Here is a 25,966-nt window from a genome sequence, read left to right as displayed (position 1 = left end):
CTTTTGTTGGTAACTTGATGTCATCCTGCGGTTGCTGAGTGATATTCTGTAGCTTTGTTGTCCCCAATGTCTGCTGCGTCACCTTGTTGTAATGGACTGCTGCCTTAGAAATGAAAAGGATGGGGGCAACATGACACTCACTTTATCCCTCTGCTAGTAAAGCCAGAATTGAGCCCTTCTTTTCCTCACTCAAAACAACGAAAAAACACCAAGAAAAAATGTCCAAATTAAATTTATTAGCAATTAACACATATATGAATTAATAAATTGTATATAAAATATATGTATGTATACATGTATAAAATAAAATATATATGGTAAAGAGGTAAGGGGGTCAATGCCAAAGGCACAACCGGGGACCAAAATTAGCAATAATAAAATGACATATAAAGACAAAAATTCATAAATAAATAGGTACACAACGTGAATATTAACAACTTATATATGTATAACAATATAAGTGACCGTGCTAAAGTGAATGTGCTGAGCAAATATAAAATGCAAACAACAAAAAAGAAAATATATATCTTTTTATATATTATTAGTGCAACAGAACAATATATTAGAGTATTGAAATTAATATGTATATATATATAAAAAAATATATATATATAATAATAAAATAAATAGTGACTCAAATATAAAGCAAACTCTATAATATTGTGCTCACAATTAACAAGGTGACACGCAAAATTGCCCAAAAATAAACAGTGAAAAGAGGACAAATAATAGACACTATGTGCAATACCTTTATGCTGCAAGGGTCCCCGGGATGTGCCAGCCCCGACGCGCGTTTCGGCGTACCTTCGTCAGGGTACGCCGAAACGCGCGTCGGGGCTGGCACATCCCGGGGACCCTTGCAGCATAAAGGTATTGCACATAGTGTCTATTATTTGTCCTCTTTTCACTGTTTATTTTTGGGCAATTTTGCGTGTCACCTTGTTAATTGTGAGCACAATATTATAGAGTTTGCTTTATATTTGAGTCACTATTTATTTATTATATATATATTTTTTTATATATATATATATATATACATATTAATTTCAATACTCTAATATATTGTTCTGTTGCACTAATAATATATAAAAAGATATATATTTTCTTTTTTGTTGTTTGCATTTTATATTTGCTCAGCACATTCACTTTAGCACGGTCACTTATATTGTTATACATATATAAGTTGTTAATATTCACGTTGTGTACCTATTTATTTATGAATTTTTGTCTTTATATGTCATTTTATTATTGCTAATTTTGGTCCCCGGTTGTGCCTTTGGCATTGACCCCCTTACCTCTTTACCATATATATTTTATTTTATACATGTATACATACATATATTTTATATACAATTTATTAATTCATATATGTGTTAATTGCTAATAAATTTAATTTGGACATTTTTTCTTGGTGTTTTTTCGTTGTTTTTATCTTAATTACCGAGTGTCCTCTATTATTCCATGTGTGCTAAGCTTTTACCATAATAACATGTTTTTATTGCACTTTTTCCTTGAGTTTATCTTAACTTTTCCTCACAAGACTTTTTTTTTCAACTCCTTTGGCATGGTTAAAAGCTATTTTTTCATTCCTATAACTTTTGGGATATTACTAGCACTAGTTTTGCCACCCACCTTGTCCTTGTCATGATCCATGCTGGATCATGACAGATAAAAGCACATGTAACCTTTTTTTTTCCCTTAAGCTGTGTGCTTAAGTTTGGTTTTGCCCCCGGTGGCCATTAGGATTATTACACAGTGGTGTCTTTTGCTCTAGTTTGCCCCCGGTGGTGGTGAGCGTCTTTGCACTCTGGTTTCTTTAGTTTAGTGCATGTGATTATAAAGCAGGTGTGATTGCTCTGGCTCTGCTATAAAAGAGTGTCACGTGTTGCAATCACGGTTGGTGATAGTGTTCATTTTAACCATCCTTGGTGAAGGAAGGATCTAGAGAGAGGTCCTGGCAGCTCAGTCAGACCCCTGTTGTGGAAGGAGTCAGAGGGGATTTCCTTGCAGCTCTAACAGAGCTTGGTGGCAGCTATTCAGGAGGAAAGCTGCATTCTGGGAGTGGACTCTATTGCTGGGAGCAAGAGCAACAGAGCAAAGTTAAGTGGTGTTTCCCTGTTTGTATTTTTCCCTGGTGTGTATTAGTACAGCGTGGGGCCAGTGCCTGCATCACCCAGCTCCCTAGCAAGGGATAGATGTAAGGTGGGCTAGGGTGACAGGTATCCTGATCGGCGCCCGGTGTGGAACCGGCCTAGGGAACTTTAGGATTGTGAGGGACACGGACTCCGGAGTGCAGTAGGTCTCCACGTCCCCTTTCCCTATCGCAGGGCCCACCGTTGTAACTGTTTCCCCTTCCCCGTGTCTTGTTGTTTTAGTTACCGGCCTGCGGGTCGTGTCACACAGGACAGTTTCACGTGCCGTGTCTTGTTGTTTCAGTTACCGGCCTGCTGGTCGCGTATTACAGGACGGGCCACGTGACATTATCACCAACCACAACTTTTTTTTCCTCTGGTGAGCCGTGGGCCAAGCTCAGACCAGTGAGCAGTTGCTGCTGGCCCTCACTGAGATTAGTGACGAGCTGAATGATGTGGTTCAGCAGCACCTGCATCAGAATTATGGGTCTGAGGCCTACCCTCTGCCTCAACTAGAGGGTCTATATATGGCTTTGGCCAGGATGTGCTGTGGAGCCCCTGCTGGGGAGCAGGACTTGCTTATACAGGCGGACGTACCCAGGCAGGTGGGTGAAGTTGGTGTCCCCATGGTGCTGCCTGGTGTTCCCCAAGGTGAAGGGGTACGTCCCTGTAGTGAGCAGACTAATGATTTAGTCCTTGGCACTCACTCCGAAACTTCGGCTATATCAGAGAAGCCATGTCCCCCTGGTCGTGTGGAGGAAGACGACCTGGGAGTGTATATTTCCTCCTCGCCCTCTTAAGGTACTTTGTCAGCAGAGGTGATGGTTGGCCAGATAATGAGGGCATACCGTTGCTTGTTAACAGTGGAGCAGAAGTCAGTCTGGTGGATGCTCAGGTTGTCCAGACTCATAGACTGAGGTGTAAGACGCTGGACAAACCAATAAGCGTCCAGGCCATTAACTCTGTCCCACTGAGCCGGGGGGTTAAACCAAGTCGTAGAAGACATTGAGCTGCATAGCGGACATCAGGATGTGTCCCAGCCATACTACGTCTTGGAGGGAAATCCAGCACCTATCGTTGTGGGCCCCCCTTGGTCTAAAAAACACAACCCGGTCTTAGATTGGCGGACTAGGGAAGTAGTCAGCTGGGAGCAGTCATGTGAGGGCTGCTGCCTAGGGGCTACTGTCTCTGCCATCTCTCTACGAACATCCCCTTCCTCTCCAGTGGTAGCAGCTGAGGTGCTGCAGGAGTAGGGGCAAGGCTCAACCCTCGCCATTAGCCAACCCTGAGAGGCACAGTCCTCGCAGTAGGAGGGGATGGAGGGTGGTGTTTCCCTTGGTGAATTGCGGGGGTGTGAGTGTGGTGACACAGGAGGACGCCTCTCTTGTCAGTTCCAGAAAGAGTTCCCCGTATTGTGACAAATGAATGTGTGGCAATAAATGTTCAGGTCCGGACCTGTGTGTGAACGAGCATGTATGGGTGGCCACCAAAAACATCCAGTGGAAGTGTGTTGCGGGGGTCTGGAATTGCTGAGGTATCTTTTCCAATGTAGGAGTGCTAGAAAGACCGCCCCCTGTTCTAGAATGTTGATTGATAGTGAGGATTCTCGCCTCGACCATCGTCCCTGGACCGTCAGGTGGCAGAATCCCGCACCCCAGCCCAGGAGACTGGCATATGTAGTTACTGCCTGCCAGTGGACAGGGGGAAAAGGCCACCCCAGATGAACGAGGGGGGAGGTCAGCCACCACTTGAGGGACTCCCTGGTCTGAGTGGAAGGGAGGAAGGGGCGATCCAGAGAAGAGATGGACCTGTCCCACTGAAGGAGGATGTTCCTCTGCAGTATCCTGGAACGGAACAGGGCAAAGGGTATTGCCTCTGAAGCTGCCACCATCCTTCCCAGGACTCTCATGGCAGCGCGAAAGGATAGAAGCCGGAATTTCAACACAGAGCGAATTCCCTTCTGGAGGGTAATCCACTTTCTTTCTGGGAGAAAGACCCTCGAGCGGCGGGTGTCGATTACCATCCCTAAGAATTCTAGGCATTGTGTTGGCGTTAGGTGAGATTTCTCCCTGTTTATGATCCAACCAAACCGGGACAGTGTGTTTAAAACTACCGCTAGATTTTCCTGGGCCTGAGCAAAGGAGGGCGCTTTGACAAGAATATTGTCGAGATATGGTACCAATATTATGCCTCTGAACCTTAATATAGCTACCATCGCTGCCATAATCTTTGTAAAAATTCTGGGGGCTGTTGGCAGCCCAAATGGCAGGGCCACAAACTGGAAATGCTGCTTTTGGACAGCAAAACGCAGAAAACTTTGATGTCCCTGAAAAATGTGGACGTGCAGTTAGGCGTCCCGGATAGCTATGGAACATAGGAATTCCTGATCCTCCATAGACGTAATTACCGACTGAATCGATTCCATCCTGAAATGGCGTAAGCGGACCCATCTGTTCAGCCTTTTAAGGTCTAGTATGGGGCGAACTGAGCCATCCTTTTTGGTATCACAAACAGGTTTGAGTAAAAGCCGGCAAAACGCTCCTGCTTGGGAACGGGGACGAATACTCCTGCGTTGAGGAGAGAGTCGATTGGCGCAAAAAAACCTAGAGCCATAGCAGCATTTTTTGGTGGTTGCGATAGAAAGAAGCGATCTCGCGGAAGCGCGTTGAAGTCTATCTTGCATCCTGTCGATACTACCTCCTTTACCCAGATATCCTCTACTGAACACTGCCAGACGTCGCTGAAGAGGAGAAAGTGGCCTCCTAGTCTGGGGGAGGTACTGAGCAGGGAGTTGAACTCCCTGCTGGCGTCAGGCTGAAGTGGCTCTGTCCGGCCCTGACCTGGTAGCTCTGCTGTTGGAACTGCAGGAATGCCATGAAGGGGTGGCCCGAAAGGATACCTTCCTCCTATCTCTCGGTGCTTGTGACCTCTGCGGTCCCTGAGCATAAGTGCCTGTCGCTGGGGTACGGCAAAAGGGCTGAGCCCTACGTTTGAAAACATATCAACAAGGCTTGGCCTGAGGGAGAATGGAGCTTGTACCCCCTGTTGCATCCTTAATGATTTGATCTAACATTGACCCAAAAAGCTGGGTGCCCTGAAGCGGCAGATTGGTCAGTGATTTCTTTGAGGACAAATCAGCCTGCCAAGCCTTTAGCCAGACCGTCCGCCGGACGGCTACCAAGTTACTGGATGCTTGAGCTGCGCAAGACGCGGCATCCAGGGCTGCTGATACCATATACCTCCTGGCATGAGACATTTGATCTGCGAACTCCACCAGTTACGCTGGTGGTGCCCCGGCTAATATGCCCTGACTAAGCTATTTGGCCCATTTTGTAACAGACAGCTACCCAGGCTGAGACGAAGGCTGGACAAAATGTAGTGGCTGCTGCCTCAAAGGCGGATTTTGCCAGGGATTCTATCCTTCTATCATAGGGATCCTTTAGGGCTGCCCCACTGGCGAGTGGGAGGACTGTATTGGTAGCGAGTCTGGATACTGGTGGATCCACTGAAGGAGAGGCGGTCCAGTTGGCTGGGAGTGTTATGGTTGGGGTTATAGTTGTGGTAATAGCTAGGGTTAGGGTTGGAGCTAGGTTAAGGGTTGGGTTGGGGATAGGGTTAGATATAAGGTTATAATATAATCCTAGCCCCAATCCTAACCAAAACCCTAACCCTATTTCTAACCATAGCCCCAATCCTAACTCTAGCCCAACTCTAACCATAACCCTAGCCCCAACCCTAACCCTAGCTATAACCCCAACCATAACCCTAGCCCAACCTTAACTAAAACCCTAGCCCAAACCTAACCCTATTTCTAACACAAGCCTCAACCCTAAACCCATTTCAAACTGCAGCCCCAACCCAACACACCCCTAAACCTAATCACAACCCTAGCCCCAACCCTAACCCCAACCTTAACACCAACACAACCCTAACCCCAACCCTAACCCTAGCTATACCCCCAACTATAACACCAACCATAACCCTAGCACCAACTCTAACCCTAGCCCAAACCTAACCCTACTTCTAACCCTACTCCAAAACCTAACCCTAGCCCCAACTCTAGCTATAACCTATTATATAAGGTTATAGCTATAAGCTATACAGTTGTGGCCAAAAGTATTGACACCCCTGCAATTATGTCAGATAATACTCCGTTTCTTCCTGAAAATGATTGCAAATCATCAGGGAACCTCCGCCATGTTTGACTGTAGGGACCATGTTCTTTTCTTTGAATGCCTCTTTTTTTCTCCTGTAAACTCTATGTTGATGCCTTTGCCCAAAAAGCTCTACTTTTGTCTCATCTGACCAGAGAACGTTCTTCCAAAACGTTTTAGGCTTTTTCAGGTTTTTCAAGTTTTGGCCAACTCCAGCCTGGATTTTTTATGTCTTGGGGTAAGAAGTGGGGTCTTCCTGGGTCTCCTACCATACAGTTCCTTTTCATTCAGACGCCGACGGATAGTACGGGTTGACACTGTTGTACCCTCAGACTGCAGGGCAGCTTGAACTTGTTTGGATGTTAGTCGAGGTTCTTTATCCAACATTCGCACAATCTTGCGTTGAAATCTGTTGTCAATTTTTCTTTTCCGTCCACATCTAGGGAGGTTAGCCACAGTGCCATGGGCTTTAAACTTCTTGATGACACTGCGCACGGTAGACACAGGAACATTCAGGTCTTTGGAGATGGACTTGTAGCCTTGAGATTGCTCATGCTTCCTCACAATTTAGTTTCTCAAGTCCTCAGACAGTTCTTTGGTTTTCTTTCTTTTCTCCATGCTCAATGTGGTACACACAAGGACACAGGACAGAGGTTGAGTCAACTTTAATCCATGTCAACTGGCTGCAAGTGTGATTTAGTTATTGCCAACACCTGTTAGGTGCCACAGGTAAGTTACAGGTGCTGTTAATTACACAAATTAGAGAAGCATCACATGATTTTTCTAACAGTGCCAATACTTTTGACCACCCTCTTTTTTATGTTTGGTGTGGAATTATATCCAATTTGACTTTAGGACAATTCTTTTTGTGTTTTTTCATTTAAGACAAATTAAATGAAGATAATAATACCAAAGAATTTGTGTTTGCAATCATTTTCAGGAAGAAACTGAGTATTATCTGACAGAATTGCAGGGGTGTCAATACTTTTGGCCACAACTGTAGCTATTCTAGACCAACAATAACCTTATATCTAACCCTATCCCCAACCCAACACTTAACCTAGCTCCAACCCAACCCCTAGCTATAACCTCAACTATAACCCCAACCATAACCCTAACCCAAACCTAACTCTAGCTATAACCCCAACCCTAACCCCAACCATAACCCTAACACCAACCCTAACCCTACCCTAAACCTATTTCTAACCTTAGCCCCAACCCTAACTCTATTTCTAAACCTAGCCCAACCATATCCCTAGCAATAACCCCAACTATAACCCTAATCATAACCCTAGCCTCAACCCTAGCTCTATCCACAACTATAACCCCAACCATAACCCTAATGGAAAAAAATAAATTTTTATTACTTTATCAGTCTTACCTAACTAAGGGGGTGATAAAGGGGGCTTGATTTACTATTTTTTTATTTTGATCACTGTGATAGGGTCTATCACAGTAATCAAAATGAACCAAGAGAAGAAATCTATTTTTGCTGGGTGCTGGACGGCAGTTTTCGGCGGGCGCACAGCACATTCGCCCGTCATTTTCTTTCTGGAAGACGACGCCGATGGCCGGGAGATGTAGGAAGTTCTAGGGACAAAGGAGGTACCCCATTTCTCTCTCATCTGATGTGCTAGATCACATCAGAGAGAGAAATTAAATGGGAAATCTGACTTTTTTTTGTGGTCACCGTTATTCCGTGAATAACGAGGATCGCAACACTGGGAATGGTAAAAACCGACCTGAATCATGTTCTCCGGGGTCTCGGCTACCCCCGAGATCCCGGAGAATTTCTAACGCTGGGGGGGGGGTCACTATAACTTTGCTTCTCATCGCTGTTAAAAAGCGGCGCTGCTGAATAAGAACCCTTAACTGCTGCAGTTAAAAGGCGTATCGGCGGTCGTTAAGGGGTTAACTCTTCAGGTGCTTCACAGGAATTAATGGAATGTGGAAGGAAAAAACCTTTTAACACGGGAATTTTACTTTAGAGCTCATTTTTTTATTTTTGCAAAGATAAGAGGAAAAAATGGACCCCAAAATTTGTTGCACAATTTCTCCTGAGTACACCAATACAACATATATGATCGAAAACCACTGTTTGCACAAACGGCAGACCTCGGAAGGGAAGTAGAGCCATTTGACTTTATGAATGTAAAATTTGCTGGAATAATTAGAGGACACCATGTTGCGTTCGATGACCCCTGATGTGCATAAACAATAAAAAACACTCACAAGTACCTCCATTTTGGAAACTAGACCCCTCAAGGAACGTCACAGAAGTTTATAACATTGAGCGGTGAAAATTTAAAAAAAAAAAAAAAAAAAAAATCACATTTTCCCCACAAAAATGTTTTTTAGCCCCAAAATTTTTAGTTACAAAAAGGTAACAGGAAAATACAGATCTCAACATTTTTTATGTAATTTCTCCTGAGTATGCAGATACCCCATACGTGGGAGAAAACTACAGTTTGCAGATTTTCATTAAATTTTCTGCAGGTGTCATGTCGCGTTTGGAGAATGACCCCATTTTGGAAACTGGAACCCTCAAGGAATTTATTTAAATGTGTGGCGAACACCTTGAACTTACAGAAGTTAATAATGTTGAGCCATGAAAAAAAAAAAATAAATAAATCACATTATTTCCCACAAAAATGTTGTTTTAGACACAAATGTTTCAATTTTACAAGGTTACCAGGGGAAAATGGACCACAAAGTTTGTTGTGCAATTTTTCCTGAGTACACAGATACCCCATATATGTGGCCGAAAACTATTTCTGAGGCACAGTAAAAAGCTCAGAAGGGAAAAAGCGCAATACTGGAGTTCAGATTCTGCTGGACTGGTTTGAGGGTGCCATGTCACATTGGTATAGCCCCTGAGGTGCTAGCACAGCAAAAAAAAAAAAAAAAACACGGGACCACGATCACCTCCATACTTTGGCTAAGGTAATTATGAGCTACACCGCTACTAACTTTTGGCAGTAATTGATGTTATAGGTATTGAGTAATAGACCTTTGTAGGTCATTCAGGCACTGGCACCTTTTCAATATACTCTGACTTAGGTCACTATGAGATATACTGCTATTATCTTTGGGTAGCAATTGTGTTTGTAGGTACTGAAAAATAGACCTTTTGCAGGTCATTTAAGCGCTGACACCTTACAACTGAGTATTGTGAACTCTTGATAGTTGTATTTTTTGGCGATGATGATTTAGTAGCTGGGCTCCGGCAACGCTGTGGTGGTACTTCATTGGTATACCAGAACATAGTGTTATCAAATGTACATTCATTTTTTTGATTAATTGGTGTACTATAATAGAGATATTGTTATTTATCTTGGTCTGTGCTATTCTCCCTTGGGGTATGTTATGTATGTAATGTTATGTAGTCTTTTTAATTCTTTTTGTGTCTAATAAAATTGTGTGATCTTATTACATAATATCTTTTTTGGTTCGCTTCATTCTGGGTTATCAGTTACATCTTGTTGTCCTTGAGTGTGTATTATTGTGGTAGAAGTGCCAATATATTACTTTAAGGACACTATAGTGTTTTAGTCGATATTGGTAGAAGTATTTAGGGGATTAAAGTATTGGGAGTGATGTAGGCACCGCTCCTTCACTGAGTGCCGGGTGACAGCTGTCAGAATCATTGATACCTGGCGGCAATTGCGCGAGATCGCCATGACGTATCCATACGTCAAAGGATGGTAAGTACCAACCGACCATAATGTATGAATACGTCCAATGTCGGGAAGATGTTAAATTTTTCATACTCTGTCTATATTTAACCAAGTTTCAAAAATTCAAACCACAAGTGTATTCCTCCATTCTACTTAACATTATCTTTGATCATTCTTGTCTGTATTCTAGAAAAAAACAGCTTAACTTACTTGTTGAACTAGAAGTAAAATATTTTTTTTCCTCATCTTCAATATTTTCAAAAGTGTGTGTAAAACTCGGTTAACCAAGGTCGTGTTTGAATGATGTCCAAAAAGTAAATTCAGCACTAAAGCGCATATTTCAGGATAAAGTAGTTCTCCAGTGGCGCACATCTCTACTTGATCATTTGTGCTTCCTAACTCTTCCAGCTCTGTTTTGACTCCTAAAAGAAAAAAAGGAAAAATGGACAATAGGTTAAAGAAATCCTGGTACACAAGATTAAATGGATAGTCACAAGCAATCAAAGAAGAACTGCTTAAATTTTTGTACCAGGAGTGGCATAAGGTCATCCAAAAGCAGTGTGAAAGACTGGTGGAAAGCATGACAAGACGCATGAAAGCTGTGAGTAAAAATCATGGTTATTCCACAAAATATTGATTTCTGAACTCTTCCCGAGTTAAAACATTAGTATTGTTGTTTCTAAATGATTATTAACTTGTTTTCTTAGCATTATTTGAGGTCTGCAAGCACTTCATTTTATTGTTATTTTTACCATTTCTCATTTTCTGAAAATAAATACAAAATTTAGTGCTTAGAAATTCGAAGACATGTTGTCAGTAGTTTATAGAATAAAAGAGCAATTTACATTTTACTCAAAAATATACCTATAAAGAGAAAAATCAGACAAACTGAAAATTTTGCAGTGGTCTCTTAATTTTTTACAGAGCTGTATATCGTATTTTCTACGAGTTACAAATGGAACTATTCGCTATGTGTTCTCCTTATTGTTTACCTTGTTGTTTGCTATTTTGTTTTATTTTAGAACAGCTCACTGGATCAAAAGAAACAGCAGAGGATTATATTTGAAACACAGGGTATACTGAATCTTTTCTCAAAACACTATAAATCAATCTACTACGCTTCTCCTGCTCTGTAAAAAGATACATTTATATTGAACTGCATTTTTCTGGTTACAGGTTTCCTTTAAGGTCCTGGTCACATGACAATCTCAGATTACATTACTAGGCTGCATAGGAGACTGTAAGGAAGCAGGACAGAGGCAAGGTGGGTGTGGGTGGTTGGCAGAGTGGAGAATGCATGCATGTGTGGAAGAGCTGAGTGTGTAAGTGCATGTGTGTATGTGGCAGAGCAGAGTGTGTGCACAGGAGAGCCAAGAGTGTGTATGTGTGCGTCTGTGGCAATTCTCCCGCAAGTGACATCACTGCTCTGCACGCTGGGTATTCTGACACTATGGGACATTCACTTTTTGCAGTTTGATCGCTTATAAAGCATAGCATAAAAGGAGCTTTGCCATGCTTTGCAAACTGTCAGAGCTGCACTGTCAAATTTGCTAGGCCATGTTCTGAGAATGTTGTAGCAAGTTTGCTAGCTCTAGTGACCCTACAACATCGGGTCACCATACCAACGATAGTTCCCTCGCGATGATGTCCTGCACTGAGTGCCTGGTGTCAGCATCATCTGCCACCTGGCAGCAATAGTGCATGTGCACAGCCCACCCCGAAGCACAAACATGTTCCTCATCATAGAGACATACTGTTTGTGCTTCGGTGTGACCTGTGCGCAGGTCTTTCCTTGGTTTCTCTAGCTTACAGCAGAAAGATAAGACTCTGCCTATAGTCCTGCCTCCAAGCACGAGTGTTATGTACTGAACCTGGGTTGGAGTAGAGGTATTGTAACCACTAGGAGCATCACCGGCAGGTAGCATATTCAGGGATAGCCAAGGGTCGGTACACAGGAGCAGTAACGTAATCTTAGAATGAAGGAGCAGGTGAAAGGAAGCTTGACTAGAGTCTGGGAGAGTGTTCAATCAAGAACTCGGGGTGGAGACAATCAGGAACTAGGGGTGGAGACAATCAGAAACAACACAGGTACAAGTATCTGGGTTAGAATGGAACTGTCAATAAGCTGAATTGCTCAGAGGAAAGAGCTGTAGCCTGGTGCACAAGAGCTGCTAGATTTGAGTCCTGACAATGAGCATCTCATTAACTGACAACTTCTAATGCTGATTACACAAGAACAGCAAGACAGATTTCTTCACCCAGGTATCATTTGAATCAGTATAACAGTGGCAACATGACAATGTATGTAGCATACTTAGCAAAATCTTGCTGACATGTTCACTTTAAAGAGGTTTTCCCACAAACAAATGTTCATTTTAATCAACAGATCTTGGAATAATAATAAGTTCCACAATTGGATGTTTTTAAATAAAATGTTCCTGTGCTAAGATAATCTTATAAATGTGCCCCTGCTGTGTAGTGTGTAATGGCTGTGTCTGACCGTGCAGGAACATGGTCTGATCAACAGCTCCTGGCAGGTGCGAAAGAAAAAGAGCATACAGACATTACAGGCTCAGAGGCTAGCCTTGCAGTGCTGGGTCCTGGGTTCAAATCCCACCAAGGACAACATCCACAAGGAGTATGTATGTTCGCCTCATGTTTGCGTGGGTTTCCTCCACACTCCAAAGACATACTGACAGGAAATTTAGATTGTGAGTCCCATTCGGGACAGTGATGATAAAGTATGTAAAGTGCTTTGGAATATGATAGCACTACATAAGCAAAGCATAAGCAAATAAAATAAATCACAGCATGAGATAAGTCAATTATTTTTGTGAGGTTAACATATCACTGCCTGATTTAAACATAGTTTCATTTCAAAGAAAGAATCATTTGCGATCCACTGCTGTAATGTCTGTATACTTTTTTTTTCTCCCCCACCTTCCTGCCCAGGAGATGTGGTATGATCAGACCATTTCACTGTACACTCAAACAAAATAGGAAGCACACTTTAGCACCGTAACATGCAAACATGAAATATGAAAAATAAACTGCATTACTGCATTAGAAATATGAAAAATTGAGAAAGCTTAGCGCATAAAATGGCCAATTTATGTGCACCTGGAAGCCACGGTAAGGCGTTTCTCGTTTTCCAGGACCCTAACCTAATGACAATCCTCACTTAGACTAAAGTCTCCATCTGCATGGGAACCTATGTAAATCCTCTCCTTAGACTGAAATCTATATCTCTGTGGAGGGGTGGTGGCCCTGCTGTGATTAAAAACGCCTGCTGCTAAGAGGTGGAGTGCTCAGTCAGAAGCACACTCAGTGAGTGTGCTACCTATTTTGTTTGAGTGACTATGAGTTGGTGACTCTAGGTTAAGCACCTGTTCACATTTAGTTTATGCTTGGCATTTCAGTTTTTTGAAATTTGTATTTATTAACCTTCTGACTGAGCACTCCACCTCTTAGCCGCAGAAAACATCCCCTTCAGCTTATACACAAGTCAAAGTGACAGAAGATTGCGGGGGAGGGGGAGAGGCGGCTGTAACTGTGCTCGCTGCTAAAAAGAAATGAATATTCACTGCACTGGCAATGAATATTAATTTCTCTTATAGCACACACACAGTTAAAGCCGCCAGCTTCCAGCAGCTCCTGTGGCAGGCTGATTACGTGTCCCCACTCATTAAGGTAATGAATATTCACCTCTCTCCACTCCCATAGGCGTGGAGTGAATATTCATTCCCTTAACGAGCGTGGACCTGTGATCGGTTGGCCGCAGGAGCTGCTGGCACCGGAACAAGATGCTACGAGGGCGAGAAGGGAAGGTAAGAAGGATGAGGGTGGGAATAAGGAGCCATACAGACAAGGGTAGGAATAAGGAGCCATGCAGACAAGGATGGCAATAAGGAGCCATGCAGACAAGGATAGGAACAAGGAGCCACGCAGACAAGGATGGGAACAAGGATCCATGCAGACAAGGATGGGAATAAGAAGCCATGCAGACAAGGATGGGAATGAGGAGCCGTGCATACAAGGATAGGGATGAGGGGACAATGCACACCCGGCTTATACTCGAGTAAATACATTTTTCCAGTTTTTCGTGGAAAAATTAGGTGCCTGGGCTTATACACGATTGTATACGGTTTAATTATGTTCTTGAGTCAACGTTATAAACTTTTGGAAGGGCTCAGAAAGGATGAAGTGACGTTTTGCAATGCAGATTTTGATGGAAAGTTCTGCGGGAGATATGTTGAGTTTGGAGATCCCCTGTTGTGCCTAAACCATGGAAACCCCCCACAAGTGACACCATTTTGGAAACTAGACCCGTCAAGGAATTTATCTAGATGTGTGGTGAGCACCTCAAACTGACAGGTGCTTCAAGGAATTTTACAATGTTGATCTGTGAAAATTTTAAAAAAATATATATTTTTCTCTCAAAAATGTTGTTTTAGTCCCAATTTTTTTCTTCATTCACACAAGGATAGCAGGAGAAAATAGACCACAACATTTTGGAGATTTCTAACTACACAGATACCCCATATGTGGTTGAAAACTACTTTTGAGGCACAGTGAAACATGGATTTTTGTGATAAACTCACCATATAATCCTTTTCTCCGAGACGCTCATTGGGGGACACAGGTACTGTGGGTGTATGCTACTGCCGCCTGGAGGCTGACACTAAGTGAAAAAAAGAGGTTAGCTCCTCCGCCATATACACCCTCGCCCCTGTTGCGGATGGAATCAGTTTGGTGCAAAAGCAGTAGGAAATCAAACAAAAATCAGACAACATCAACCTTAATGCAGGTAACAACATGTCTAGAAAAAACACCACCCTAATATCATTCAAAAAAGTATATTAATTAAACAAAACAGAAGCCAATTTGGCTAACAGAGTGGGTGCTGTGTCCCCAATGAGCGTCTCGGAGAAAAGGATTTTACGGTGAGTTTATCACAAAAATCCATGTTTCTCCTTCGCCTCATTGGGGGACATAGATACTGTGGGACGTCCTAAAGCAGTCCCTGGGTGGGAAGTTGACTCACCGATCCAAGCTGCATGCACCTCCTGTCTAAAGGTGCGCCACCGCTGCTTGGAGAATCCTTCTACCCAGACTCGCATCTGAAGAAACCTAAGTATGGATATTGTAGTGCTTTGCGAATGTGTGCAAGCTGGACCAGGCTGCAGCCTAGCAAACCTGTTCCGCCAATGCTCGGTGCCGAAGCGCCCAAGAGGCGCCCACTGCCCGAGTAGAATGTGCTCTGATCCCTGCTGGAACAGGTGTGCCTCTGATGCGGTAAGATTCCTGAATAGTGAAACGAATCCATCTGGCTATGGTCGATTTTGAGGCAGCAAGTCCCTTCCTGCGCCTCTCGGGAAGCACGAACAGCGTTTCCGTCTGACGAAAGGGTGTCGTCCGCGACACGTACCTCCGGAGTGCTTTCACCAGGTCCAACGTATGAAAAACCTTTTCCACACAGTGTATCGGTGCTGGACAAAAAGAGGGCAAGACAATATCCTCATTAATGTGAAATGAGGAAACTACCTTCGGCAGAAAGGGAGGGGCTGGTCTGAGAACCACCTTATCTTTGTGGAAGACCAGAAACGGAGCTCGGCAGTATAGAGCTGCCAGCTCCGAGACCCGTCTGATTGATGTTATTGCCATAAGAAATACTACCTTCCAAGAAAGGTAGGTTAAAGAGACCTCCTGTAACGGCTCAAATGGAGCCTCCTGTAGAACACCTCGGACCAGGTTAAGGTCCCAAGCGTCCAGGGGCGCCCTATAAGGAGGTACCAAGTGGGAGACTGCCTGAATGAAAGTCTTCACCTGCAGATTGGTAGCAATCCTGCGTTGGAACAGAACGGATAAGGCCGATATTTGTCTCCTGAGAGAACTTGGGGCCAAGCCTCGGTCTAGGCCAGACTGGAGAAAAGCCAAGATGTTGGGAATAGAAAATCTCAGTGGAGAACAACCATGGTTCCGACACCATGTGAAGAAAACCTTCCAGGTGTAGTGATAAATATGTGCTGAGGCCAGCTTCTGGGCGCTAATCATTGTAGCGACCACACTGCGGCCAAACCCAGCCTGGGTTAGAATCCAGGATTCAATGGCCAAGCCGTCAAACACAGGGCCCCTGAGTTTGGGTGGTAGATCGGGCCCTGGGACAGTAGGTCTGGGCGCTCTGGCAGGCACCAAGGAACGCCAGCGAGTAGCTGTACCAGAGGTCTGCGTACCATGCCCGATGAGGCCAATCTGGGGCCAGCAGAATCACTGGCACCCCTTCCACCTTGATCTTCTTGATGACCCTCGGAAGTAGTGGCAGCGGGGGAAATAGGTATGGGAGTGGAAACTGGTTCCATGGCAGAACCAACGCATCCATGGCAATTGCCTGCGGATCCCGGGATCGAGATACAAACGCTGGTACCTTGACGTTCACTCTGGAGGCCATTAGATCCACATCCGGCGTCCCCTATCGTTGGCAAATCTGCTGGAAGATCTCGGGGTGAAGTGACCATTCCCCGGATGAGAGACCCTGCCAGCTGAGGAAGTCTGCCACCCAGTTCTCCACTCCCGGGATGTGGATTGCCGATATCGCCGAGTGGTTTCTCTCGGCCCAATGAAGCACATGCCCTACCTTGCACATGTCTGCCCCGCTGCGGGTGCCCCCCTGATGATTTATGTAAGCCACAGCCATGGCGTTGTCTGACTGAATCCAAAAGGGCTGGCCTGCTACAAGGGGATGAAACTGTCGCAGAGCTAGCTGAATTGCCCGTATTTCCAACAAGCTGATTGGGAGGCGTGCCTCCTACGGCGACCACCGTCACTGGGTCGTGTGGTAGCGAAAAACCGCTCCCAGCCGAGGAGGCTGGCGTCAGTTGTCACCACCAACCAATGGTCTGGGGGAAAGGGTTGCCCTGGAGAAGTGAGGCACTGGCTGTCCACCACCTGAGTACCCGTGTGACCCGCGTGGGCAACCAGCACCGGCGATCGAGAGAGAATGGGTTTTTGTCGCAGACTGATAACAGGGCATGCTGCAGGGGGCGAAGATGGAGCTGGGCAAACGGAATTGACTCCATTGCTGCCACGATCCTTCCTTGGACCCTCATGCAGAAGCGGATGGTATGAGGGACCGGTTGGCGCAGCTTCCGGACTCCCTGACGAGAGCTAAGGCCTTGTCCTGAGGGAGAATTACCAACCCTTGGGAAGTGTCAAAGATCATTCCTAAGAAGGCGATCCTCTGAGCTGGCACAGGGGATGACTTTTTCAGATTAACCAACCATCCTAAGCGGGAAAGAGACACTCTCCTCGCATGCCCGAAAGGAAGGGCCTTTGACCAAGGGGTCGTCTAAATAAGGAAAGACAACTATGCCCCAGGAGTGCAGGGTGGCCATGACCTTTGTGAATACCCTAGGAGCAGTGGCCAACCCGAAGGGCAGTGCTGCGAACTGAAAGTGTAGGCCATTGATGGCGAAGAGCAGAAACCTTTGGTGCGGGGGAAAAATGGGGATGTGTAGGTAGGTGTCTTGGATGTCGATAGAGGCCAAGTATTCTCCCTGCCCCATGGCAGATATGACTGAACGGTGAGACTCCATCCGGAAATGTCTGATCCTGATAAACTTGTTTAGGAGCTTTAGGTCCAGAATGGGCCTGATGGCCTCATCCTTTTTGGGCACTGTGAACAGGTTGGAGTAGAACCCCTGATATTTTTCGTTCTCCGGTACGGAAACAATGACTCCGTTGTGCTGGAGTAATTTTATGGCCTTGAGTAAAGCCCTTGCTCGGGTGATTACTTTTGGAGGACGGGAAAGAAAAAAACGTCTTGGGGGGTATTTGATGAATTCTATCTTGTACCCCGAGGACACCAGCTCCGTTACCCATGTGTCGTGTGAGACGGAGAGCCAGGCGTGGCGAAACCAAATCAGGTGGCCACCTACCTTGCTGAAGTCGCCTTGAAATTGCCTCGAGTTATTTGGCTGCAGATCTTTGGGACCTAGGTCCTCTTGATATGGGCTAGTGGGTACGCATTCTCCCCAACGGGTTGGTTCTATATGAGACCTAACGATCCCTGTCCTGGCTGGGACGACCTGAAGTGGCGGGATTGGTCACTGCAGCCCACCCGGTGATGCGAAAGGACAGAAAGAGTGTCTGAGTTTGGTGGCAAAACGGCTGTTTAACCCTTTGTTGAGGGAGGAAACTGCTCTTTCCACCTGTGGAATCAGAGATGAGCTGATCCAACTTCTCCCCGAACAGGCGACCGCTCTGATAAAGCAAGGAAGGCAGGGATTTCTTGGAAGTTGTGTCTGCCCGCTATGTCCTCAACCATAAAGCCCTCCTAATTGAGATCGCATTTGCCGCAGCGAGAGCCGCGCAGTTGGCCGCATCCAAAGATGCATTAATTAGGTAGTCCCCGGCCAAAGTGATCTGATTTGCGATCTCTGATACCTCTGCTGGTAGGTCTATACCCTGCAGGGCTCTGTTCAATGATTCTGACCAAGCCATCATGGCCTTTGCTACCCAGGTTGCCGCAAATGACAGGGAGAGTGCTGAACCTGATGCCTCAAGTACTGAGCGAGCTAGGCACTCTATGAGACGGTCAGTGGGATCCTTGATAGAGGACCCTCTAGGTATGGATAACAGGGTCCTAGAGGCCAAGCGTGACACGGGTGGATCTACCGTTGGGGACTCTGACCATTTCTTACAGAGATCAAGGGCGAACGGATACCTCGCCTCGAGCGCCTTTTGCCCTGAGAACCGTTTGTCGGGCCGCTGTGTTGTTGTACTATGTCCTCAAACTCTGGGTGAGAACTAAACACTCTATGCGGCCGCTTTGTTCGCTTAAATGAGACCTTGTGTGGTTTAAGACCCCTCTAACACAGGCGAGCCGCTATCCCTGCCCCTATCTGGGGCCCAAAGGGAAGTCGATTGCACTCGTAAGCGATGCCATGGACTGCGAAAGAGACAGAGCCCATTCCGGGGGGGCTCGGTACACTGGCCTCGGTCGCAGCGGAGGGCTCCTGGGCACGTTCGGAATCGTAGGCTTCGCAAATCTGCTTGGTTTGCGCCCGTGGGAAGGCGGATTGACAGGAGGTGCACGCAACATATAAGAATGTGTGTGCCTTTGCTTTTCTGGACATGATGGCTGCTAAGTGATATGACAAGGACCAAAAAGCTGCTTAGCCTCTGGAAAACACACAGAGGGTGGCCTTCCTCCAGGGGTAGCACTTACCCCAGTCCTGTGTCCCCGTCCTGGACCTGTCAGACGTCCATCATGCCGTCCAGCTGTTCCTTCTTTAAAAAACAGCGTGCTCCAGCATGGGGGTGGGCCTCCGGACGAAGAGGCAGCCCCGGAGCATCAAGGGGCGGAACTTCCGTCCGCGTCCTAGTCCCTGGCAGAAGCCGGGGACTAAATTTCTGCCGTCTGCCCAAGGCCCCGATGGGGGGGTCTGCCGGAAGTGGCCGCGTCACGGGGGGCGGGACTTCCGCCCACGGCCTAGCTCTGGGAAAAGCAGGGGACTAAATTTCCGGTGTGCGCCCGGACTCGGGGCGGGACCGCCGGACACCGGGCCAGGAGCCTGCGCCGCCGGCTGCCACGCTATGTGGCGCACCCAGGGAGCCCGGGGATGCCTAAGAACGGCGCCAGGAGTACCGACCACGGGGGTCCACAGGAGCCCTCCCAGCCCACCTCCTTCCATGCCTCACCCCTCGACGTCCATCTTCATCCTCAGGTTAGGGGGGGCCGAAAAAAAAGATTAAGGACGATGCAGGTACACTAGCTCCATCTTCCTTTATAGGGGATGAGGAGAGGGACCGTCCGCCACCTTCCATCACCACTGTCTGGCATTGGTGATGCAGTGGGGGCCGCACGGACAGTTCGCAGGCCTCTGTACAGCCTAGGGTTTCTCTACCTCAGGGTGGTCAGGGCTCAGTCCAGCATCATGTCCCACGTAGTGGGAAAGGATACGTGGAGGCGACACTCGCATGTTGTTGGTTTGGGGAAATCGGACCCTTTCAATAGGATCCGTTGCCCCTGTCTTATCTTCATGGAAAAAATGACAGTCTGGAAAAAAAGACCAGACGTGTGCCTCCAATGGACACTAAGCAAAAACTGATTCCGCCCGCAACCGGGGTGAGGGTGTATATGGCGGAGGAGGAGCTAACCTCTTTTTTCACTTATTGTCAGCCACCAGGCGGCAGTAGCATACACCCACAGTACCTGTTTCCCCAAATTAGGCGAAGGAGAAAAGCTCAGGAGGGAAAAAGCGTTATATTGGAGTTCACATTTTGCTGGACTGGTTAGAGGGTGTCATGTCGCAATGGTAGAGCCCCTGAGGTCCAGAACAGCAGAACTCACCCCTAGGTGACTTCATTTTACAAACTACACATCTCAATGAAGTCATCTAGTGGTGCAGTGATCATATTGACACCAGGTGGGTCACCGAATTTTATACCATTGGGTGATGAAGAAACAAGAATTAAATGTTTACCACCAAAATTGTATTAGGCCCAGATTTTACATTTTCACATTGGGAAAGGGTACAAATGACACCAAAATTTGGCCACAATCTCTGTTGAATGTAGAAATACATCTATATATACAGTATTTGGAGTGCAGATTTTCCTAGACTAGTTTGCTGACTCCATCTGCTGAGCCCCCTAAGTGCTAGAAGAGCAGAATCCCACCTCCCCAGTGATCCTATTTTGGACATTACACCCCTTTGGGAATTTATCTACAGGTGTAGTGATGATTTTTAATCCACAGGTGTTTTACACAAACAAGCATCAGTGGATGTTGCTGAGCGATAATTGCTAACTGCCATTGTAGTGCCCAGTAGGTTGTAGTTATCAGTACGTTGTAGTGCCCAGTAAGTTGTGGTGCCCAGCTCATACTTCTGGAGGCATACACCTGTAACTTAAGTGGTCTGTGATTGCTACAGAAATGCCAAACATGTGGATGCTAAATGTGGTTTAGCCACACTGTAGGGCTCAGAAGGGAGGGGGCACTTGGATTTGGGAGTGCAGAATTTTCTGGATTGATTTTGGGGCGCAATGAGCCTTTGCACTACCAGTAACATAGAAGCCGTCTATATTTGCATTAAAGGGAATCTGTCACCAGTTTTTTGGCCTATCTACTAAAAATATCATCTAATAAAGTGTGAGCTATTCATTCCCCAACTACTTGTGAAACCCCCTGACTCCCCATGAATCCCCCATAAAAACCTTTTATATTGCCCCCCGCAGTATAATAATATCCTTGGTCCGATGGGCATTGGTTCTGGTCCCTATCTCCACCCCAAATCGGGGTGCTGTACGCATTCCGTTCTGTGAATAGTGTTGTCCACGTACACGTCCTGCACCATCAAATTGCCTCCCGCGCGTGCGTAGTATGATTTCCCTAACTGCGGGCAAAGCCGAAAAGCATTAGTGCGCATGTGCCGGTGAACTATGTCTCAGAACACAGCAAAATACTTCCGGGACATAGTAAATCCAGCACATGTGTGATGGAGTTGACTGGGGACTTTTTTTTTTTTGTGAATTGAGGTGAAGCTTTAACATTTGGGATCACATTTATACTGCAGTTTACTGAGAGCACTTATATCCAAGTGACGCGATTCAGATGAAACCCATGAGGGTGCCACTCACTATAATGAGGCAGAAGAGTTACTCTGGACTCCGCCTGGCTTATGTTCAGTGGCCTCCTTTTTTTCAGAAGTGCACAAAACTTTGGTGGACTGCGCTTTCATGCACGCCCAAAAAGATGGACACCACTGAATCACAGGTCAGACATCGCCAAAATGACTCCATCTGCCTCATTATAGGGAATCTTACACCGGGGTTTCCATCTGAATCACATATTTCAGAGATTTACATGGAAACAGCGGTGTAAGCTCGCAGCGTAGTGTGCGGGAAATTGTGAGAGAGCCATATTGCAATCTATGGGAGGCAGAATGAACAAATAAACTGCAGGTAAAGAATTATTTATTGTTCTTTATTTTCTGATTTTTTTTATGCTTTTACAATTATTAACAACTTATTTTTTTTTTTTTTTAACTCCAGACTGAAGCTCATGCGAGAGCTGCCGTATGTGTAGACCCAGAAGGCGGAAGCCGTACTGGGAAGGACGTTACATGAACTTTTCACATTCATTTAAGCCAGAAAGGCTGTTTTCAGTTACTATTTTGTGCTTATTGGTTTATGACGCAATAAATCACCCAGAGACTTTAACCAAACGTGTTCCTGTGTCTACCTGGGGGAGCAGCTAAGTGAGCTGACCTTCCACAAGTGGTATTTTACAAAATTTCCAGGAACATGGGTAGTAGCTGTGGACAAATTATATGTCCTGGGTTAAGGCGGCAACAAAGCTGGAACAACAGTCGGACAAAATGGAGGAGTTAATCAAGCACCTGATACTGAATCAACAGCCACAATATCAACTGCGTCGTGAACAGCAGCAGCTCAGAAGCAGCAGTTCTGTGAGCAGCAGACAAACTCCTGAGGCAGCAGATCCAACAACAACAAAGGCAGATGCAACTCCTGATGGTAGATGTCCGCAGCTGTGAAACCGCGCCTCCCTCACATCAAGGTGGTGAGTCGTGTGTCCGAAAAGTGTTGAGACGAGTCATGCAAAAGATGACCCCAGGGGATGATATGGAGGTGTTTTTGACTTTTGACTGTTTTCGAATGGGTTGCAGAGTGGGAGAGGCTTTCCCCGGAGCAGTGGGCGGAGCTGCTGGCCCCCTATCTGACAGGTGAACCCCAGAAAGCTTATTTTGACTTGGCCTTATACGGTGACCGGGAATATGCCAAGTTGAAAACGGAGATATTAGCATGCTCAGAAGTCCCTTTGTCTGTAAGAGACCAAAGGGTTCATCACTGGGCATATTATGGTGACAAATCTCCCATGCTCAAAAATGTTTGACTTGTTGCATTTGGTCCAGAAATGGTTGCAGCTCATATGGTCGAGCGGGCGGTCATGGACAGGTTTATTCACTCCCTTCTCAGGCTGGTGCAGGCCTGAATTGCTCAGGGAGACCCCTGGAATGCGGATGACCTGGTGGGCCTCGTAGAAAGGTACCAGGTGGTCGAGAGGTCCCTAAGGAAAGCGAAAGGTGGTACATCTCCATACTGAGGTACCAAACGGGAGCCCAAGTCCCAAAAGAGGGGTAACAGAGCCACCACTGGGGGGAGTCCAAGGTCCCAAGGAGCCGCTCAGGGGCTACCAAAGGCTGCAGGTAAAGACTTGATCTGCTGGAGGTGTCACGGTCCTGGGTACTGTAAGGATTGTACTCACTCAGCTGCAGCAGGAGGAAAAACAGGAGGTGTGCTTCTTTAAAAGAGTATGTGTGGGTTTATTTGCTCCATAAACCCCAAAGCAACAACACAAGGTTTCCAGTCTTTACATCAGTCAAACACGGCATTAATGTCCATAGCAGAACTCAGTCTGGAGCCACAGACCCAGGAAGGCTTCTCCTTCCCTGCACCCAGACCACTCTGTAGTGTCCCACCTGGACACATGGAAGTCTGTGCACACTGCCAGACTCCCAAACACTCACTGCCAAGTGCTAAACACACCTCCATTATGTAGGCTATAACCACACCCACAGGTGAGGTATGGACCACATGGGCTGGTCACATGGTCATGACTTCACTGCAGGTCCTGAAGGAAAACAGGGGTACAGTCAGCACCCTCACCCAGAGGTGAGGTAATATGGGTAGCCAGACCCTCCCATCTCTCATAGCTACCCTCAACCCGGACCCAGGTGCACTAAACGCCATATTAGTGCTCATGTGCACTAACAACAAAATACTCCGGGTTGCATCACAGAGAACATCCATCCCTGTGACATGCCTCCCAGTAACCACGTGACCACCAGTCACACCACAGCACATAGAGGCCCATTGTCCTATGTCGTCCGAGCAGATGGATTGTAGTCTAGGCAAGCGATGCTCATATTATGCCTATCACATCTGAAGTGTGGACTATCAGCCCGGAGAGGGGCTGCAGTCACGACTCGTGACAATAAAAGGAGTACTGGTGTCAGGACTCTTGCACTCTGGGAGTTTGGTGACTCTGAAAAGGGCCACGTTTCCCCACCAGTTCATTACATGAAACATGTGGGCATTTGCTGTGTCCACGGAGACGCAAAAGATTACACTATTGCCAGAGTGTTGATAAAAACGAGCCGTGGTATGAAGAGGCCGGGATAGTCAGACACTTGGTAACCCCATGATAATCAGGTGGGACTTCAGCCTGTTCTGGGACTTGTGTGGAAAGGCAGATATACCATGTAACTCAGGCAGGAGCGAGGACAACCCTGATGAATCCCCGTTGCAGTCGGAGGTGGAGGAGTTCCACTTGTGTGTCCTAGATGGGGATGAGGACAAAACCAGTGAGGCCGAGGTTCTTGAACAGGGGGTTTCTGGGGAAAATTTTGTTACTGCTCAAATGTGGAATCTTACTCTAAAAGGGGCCTTTGAAAATGTGTCTGTGATTGATGGGGTTGCTCATGAGTGGTCAGCTGACATCAGGTACCCACACTTTGCAGTCAATGGAGAACTGTTGTATCAAGTGACTACACGGAGGGGAGGTGAGTTTGTGGAGCAGCTGTTGGTTCCAGGTCCCTACCGGCGGAGTGTTTTAGACATGGCCCATTCTCTTAATATATGAACCTGTCTTCACGAAAATGCAGTCCAATCTGCACATATTATGTTAAAGAGCAGGGGGAGCTGAACAGATTAATATATAATTTTGTGAGTCAGTTTAAATTGTGATTTATTAATTTAATCCTCTGCTCTTTCTGGGATTTTTGGTTTAGTGAGCAGTCCTTTCAGTGACTGACAGTTATCTCCATTTGCACACTTGTACAAAGAGAGCTGTCAATCACTGATGGACCCCCCCCCGACTGAAAATCCCAGAAAGAGCAGAGGTTTACATAATTATATCACAGGTTATACTGAATCTTCTCTTTCTTTTCGCACAAAACTTCATATGAATCTGCTCTGATCCTTCTGCTCTATAAGACAGTGGCTGGCAAATTAGACTTGATTTTCATGGTGACAGAAGCCCTTTAAAACGGTCACCCTTGTTTCTAGTGCTTCTCGAATAAAAAAAAAAATAAATGGGGCAGTTAAATTCACAGACAGAAAAGGTAGCGAAATGGTGTATATCATGTATATCACGGATCAACCAACTCATAATCACACTGACTATGCAGCTCCTGCACCTCTCCCATCTCTACTTATCACTTGAATCTATGTATTAGGCCACGTTCACACGTTACATATTTGATCCTTATCAGTATTTAAATTTAAGCCAAAATCAGAAGTGGAACAATCTGTGGAAAAGTATAATACAAACACATGCACCACTTCTGCATTTTTCACCCACTCCTGGTTTTGGCTTACAAATACTAATGTAAAATAATGACCAAATACTGAACGTGTGAACATGGTCTTATTCACAGACTACCATATCCATTTCCTATGGTCTTCAGCACTGCAGTAGAACACCACAATATATTCTATTTATATATTCTCTATCTTAAGTGCAGAGTGTTGCCCTCTGAGATTCTATCCCTATTCTGGAAAACACTAAAATTGTTGCTGCTTTCTCTTTCTCATCATGTATAGGGGCTCTGATAGTTCCACCATATGGGTTGAGCAACATCATGTGATGTAATAACTGTCAGGTAGAGATGAGCGACTTTGCCTTTTTTAGGGTCGAGTCGGGTTTCATGAAACCCGACTTTCTCAAAAGTCGAGTTGAACGAAATCGGCCGACTATAGGGAATAGTCGGGAAACACGAAACCCAATGCAAGTCAATGGGTGGAAAGGACGACAGAGAGTGGAGGCCTGTAAACACACCTGGCATGAATTTTAACCCCAGAGGCGGCAAAATCTCTCTCTCTCTCTTCTCCCTCTCCCACTCCCACTCCAGCTACGCTCCGCTTCTGTCATTGGCTGAAAAAAGTCACGAGCAAGCATTCGGTGAAACCCGACTTTGAC

At 45.9% G+C, this 25,966-nt stretch overlaps 1 protein-coding gene across 3 annotated transcripts in view; it reads right to left on the bottom strand.

Annotated features, from left to right (window-relative positions):
* The window catches only part of LYST (lysosomal trafficking regulator), a 722,897-nt gene that overhangs the window by 513,681 nt on the left and 183,250 nt on the right, over positions 1-25,966 (bottom strand). For all 3 annotated transcript variants that reach the window (XM_073560091.1, XM_073560092.1, XM_073560093.1), the window contains exon 8: positions 10,174-10,385. In XM_073560091.1, coding sequence (XP_073416192.1) covers positions 10,174-10,385 — 212 coding nt within the window. The remainder of the gene's footprint in view (positions 1-10,173; positions 10,386-25,966) is intronic.

Source organism: Dendrobates tinctorius, unplaced genomic scaffold (genome assembly GCF_039654945.1).
Source record: "Dendrobates tinctorius isolate UK_male_01 unplaced genomic scaffold, ASM3965494v1 ptg000293l, whole genome shotgun sequence".
Taxonomy (NCBI): domain Eukaryota; kingdom Metazoa; phylum Chordata; class Amphibia; order Anura; family Dendrobatidae; genus Dendrobates; species Dendrobates tinctorius.
Note: the sequence above shows the minus strand (reverse complement) of the source record. Positions and strands in the feature narration are given on the sequence as shown.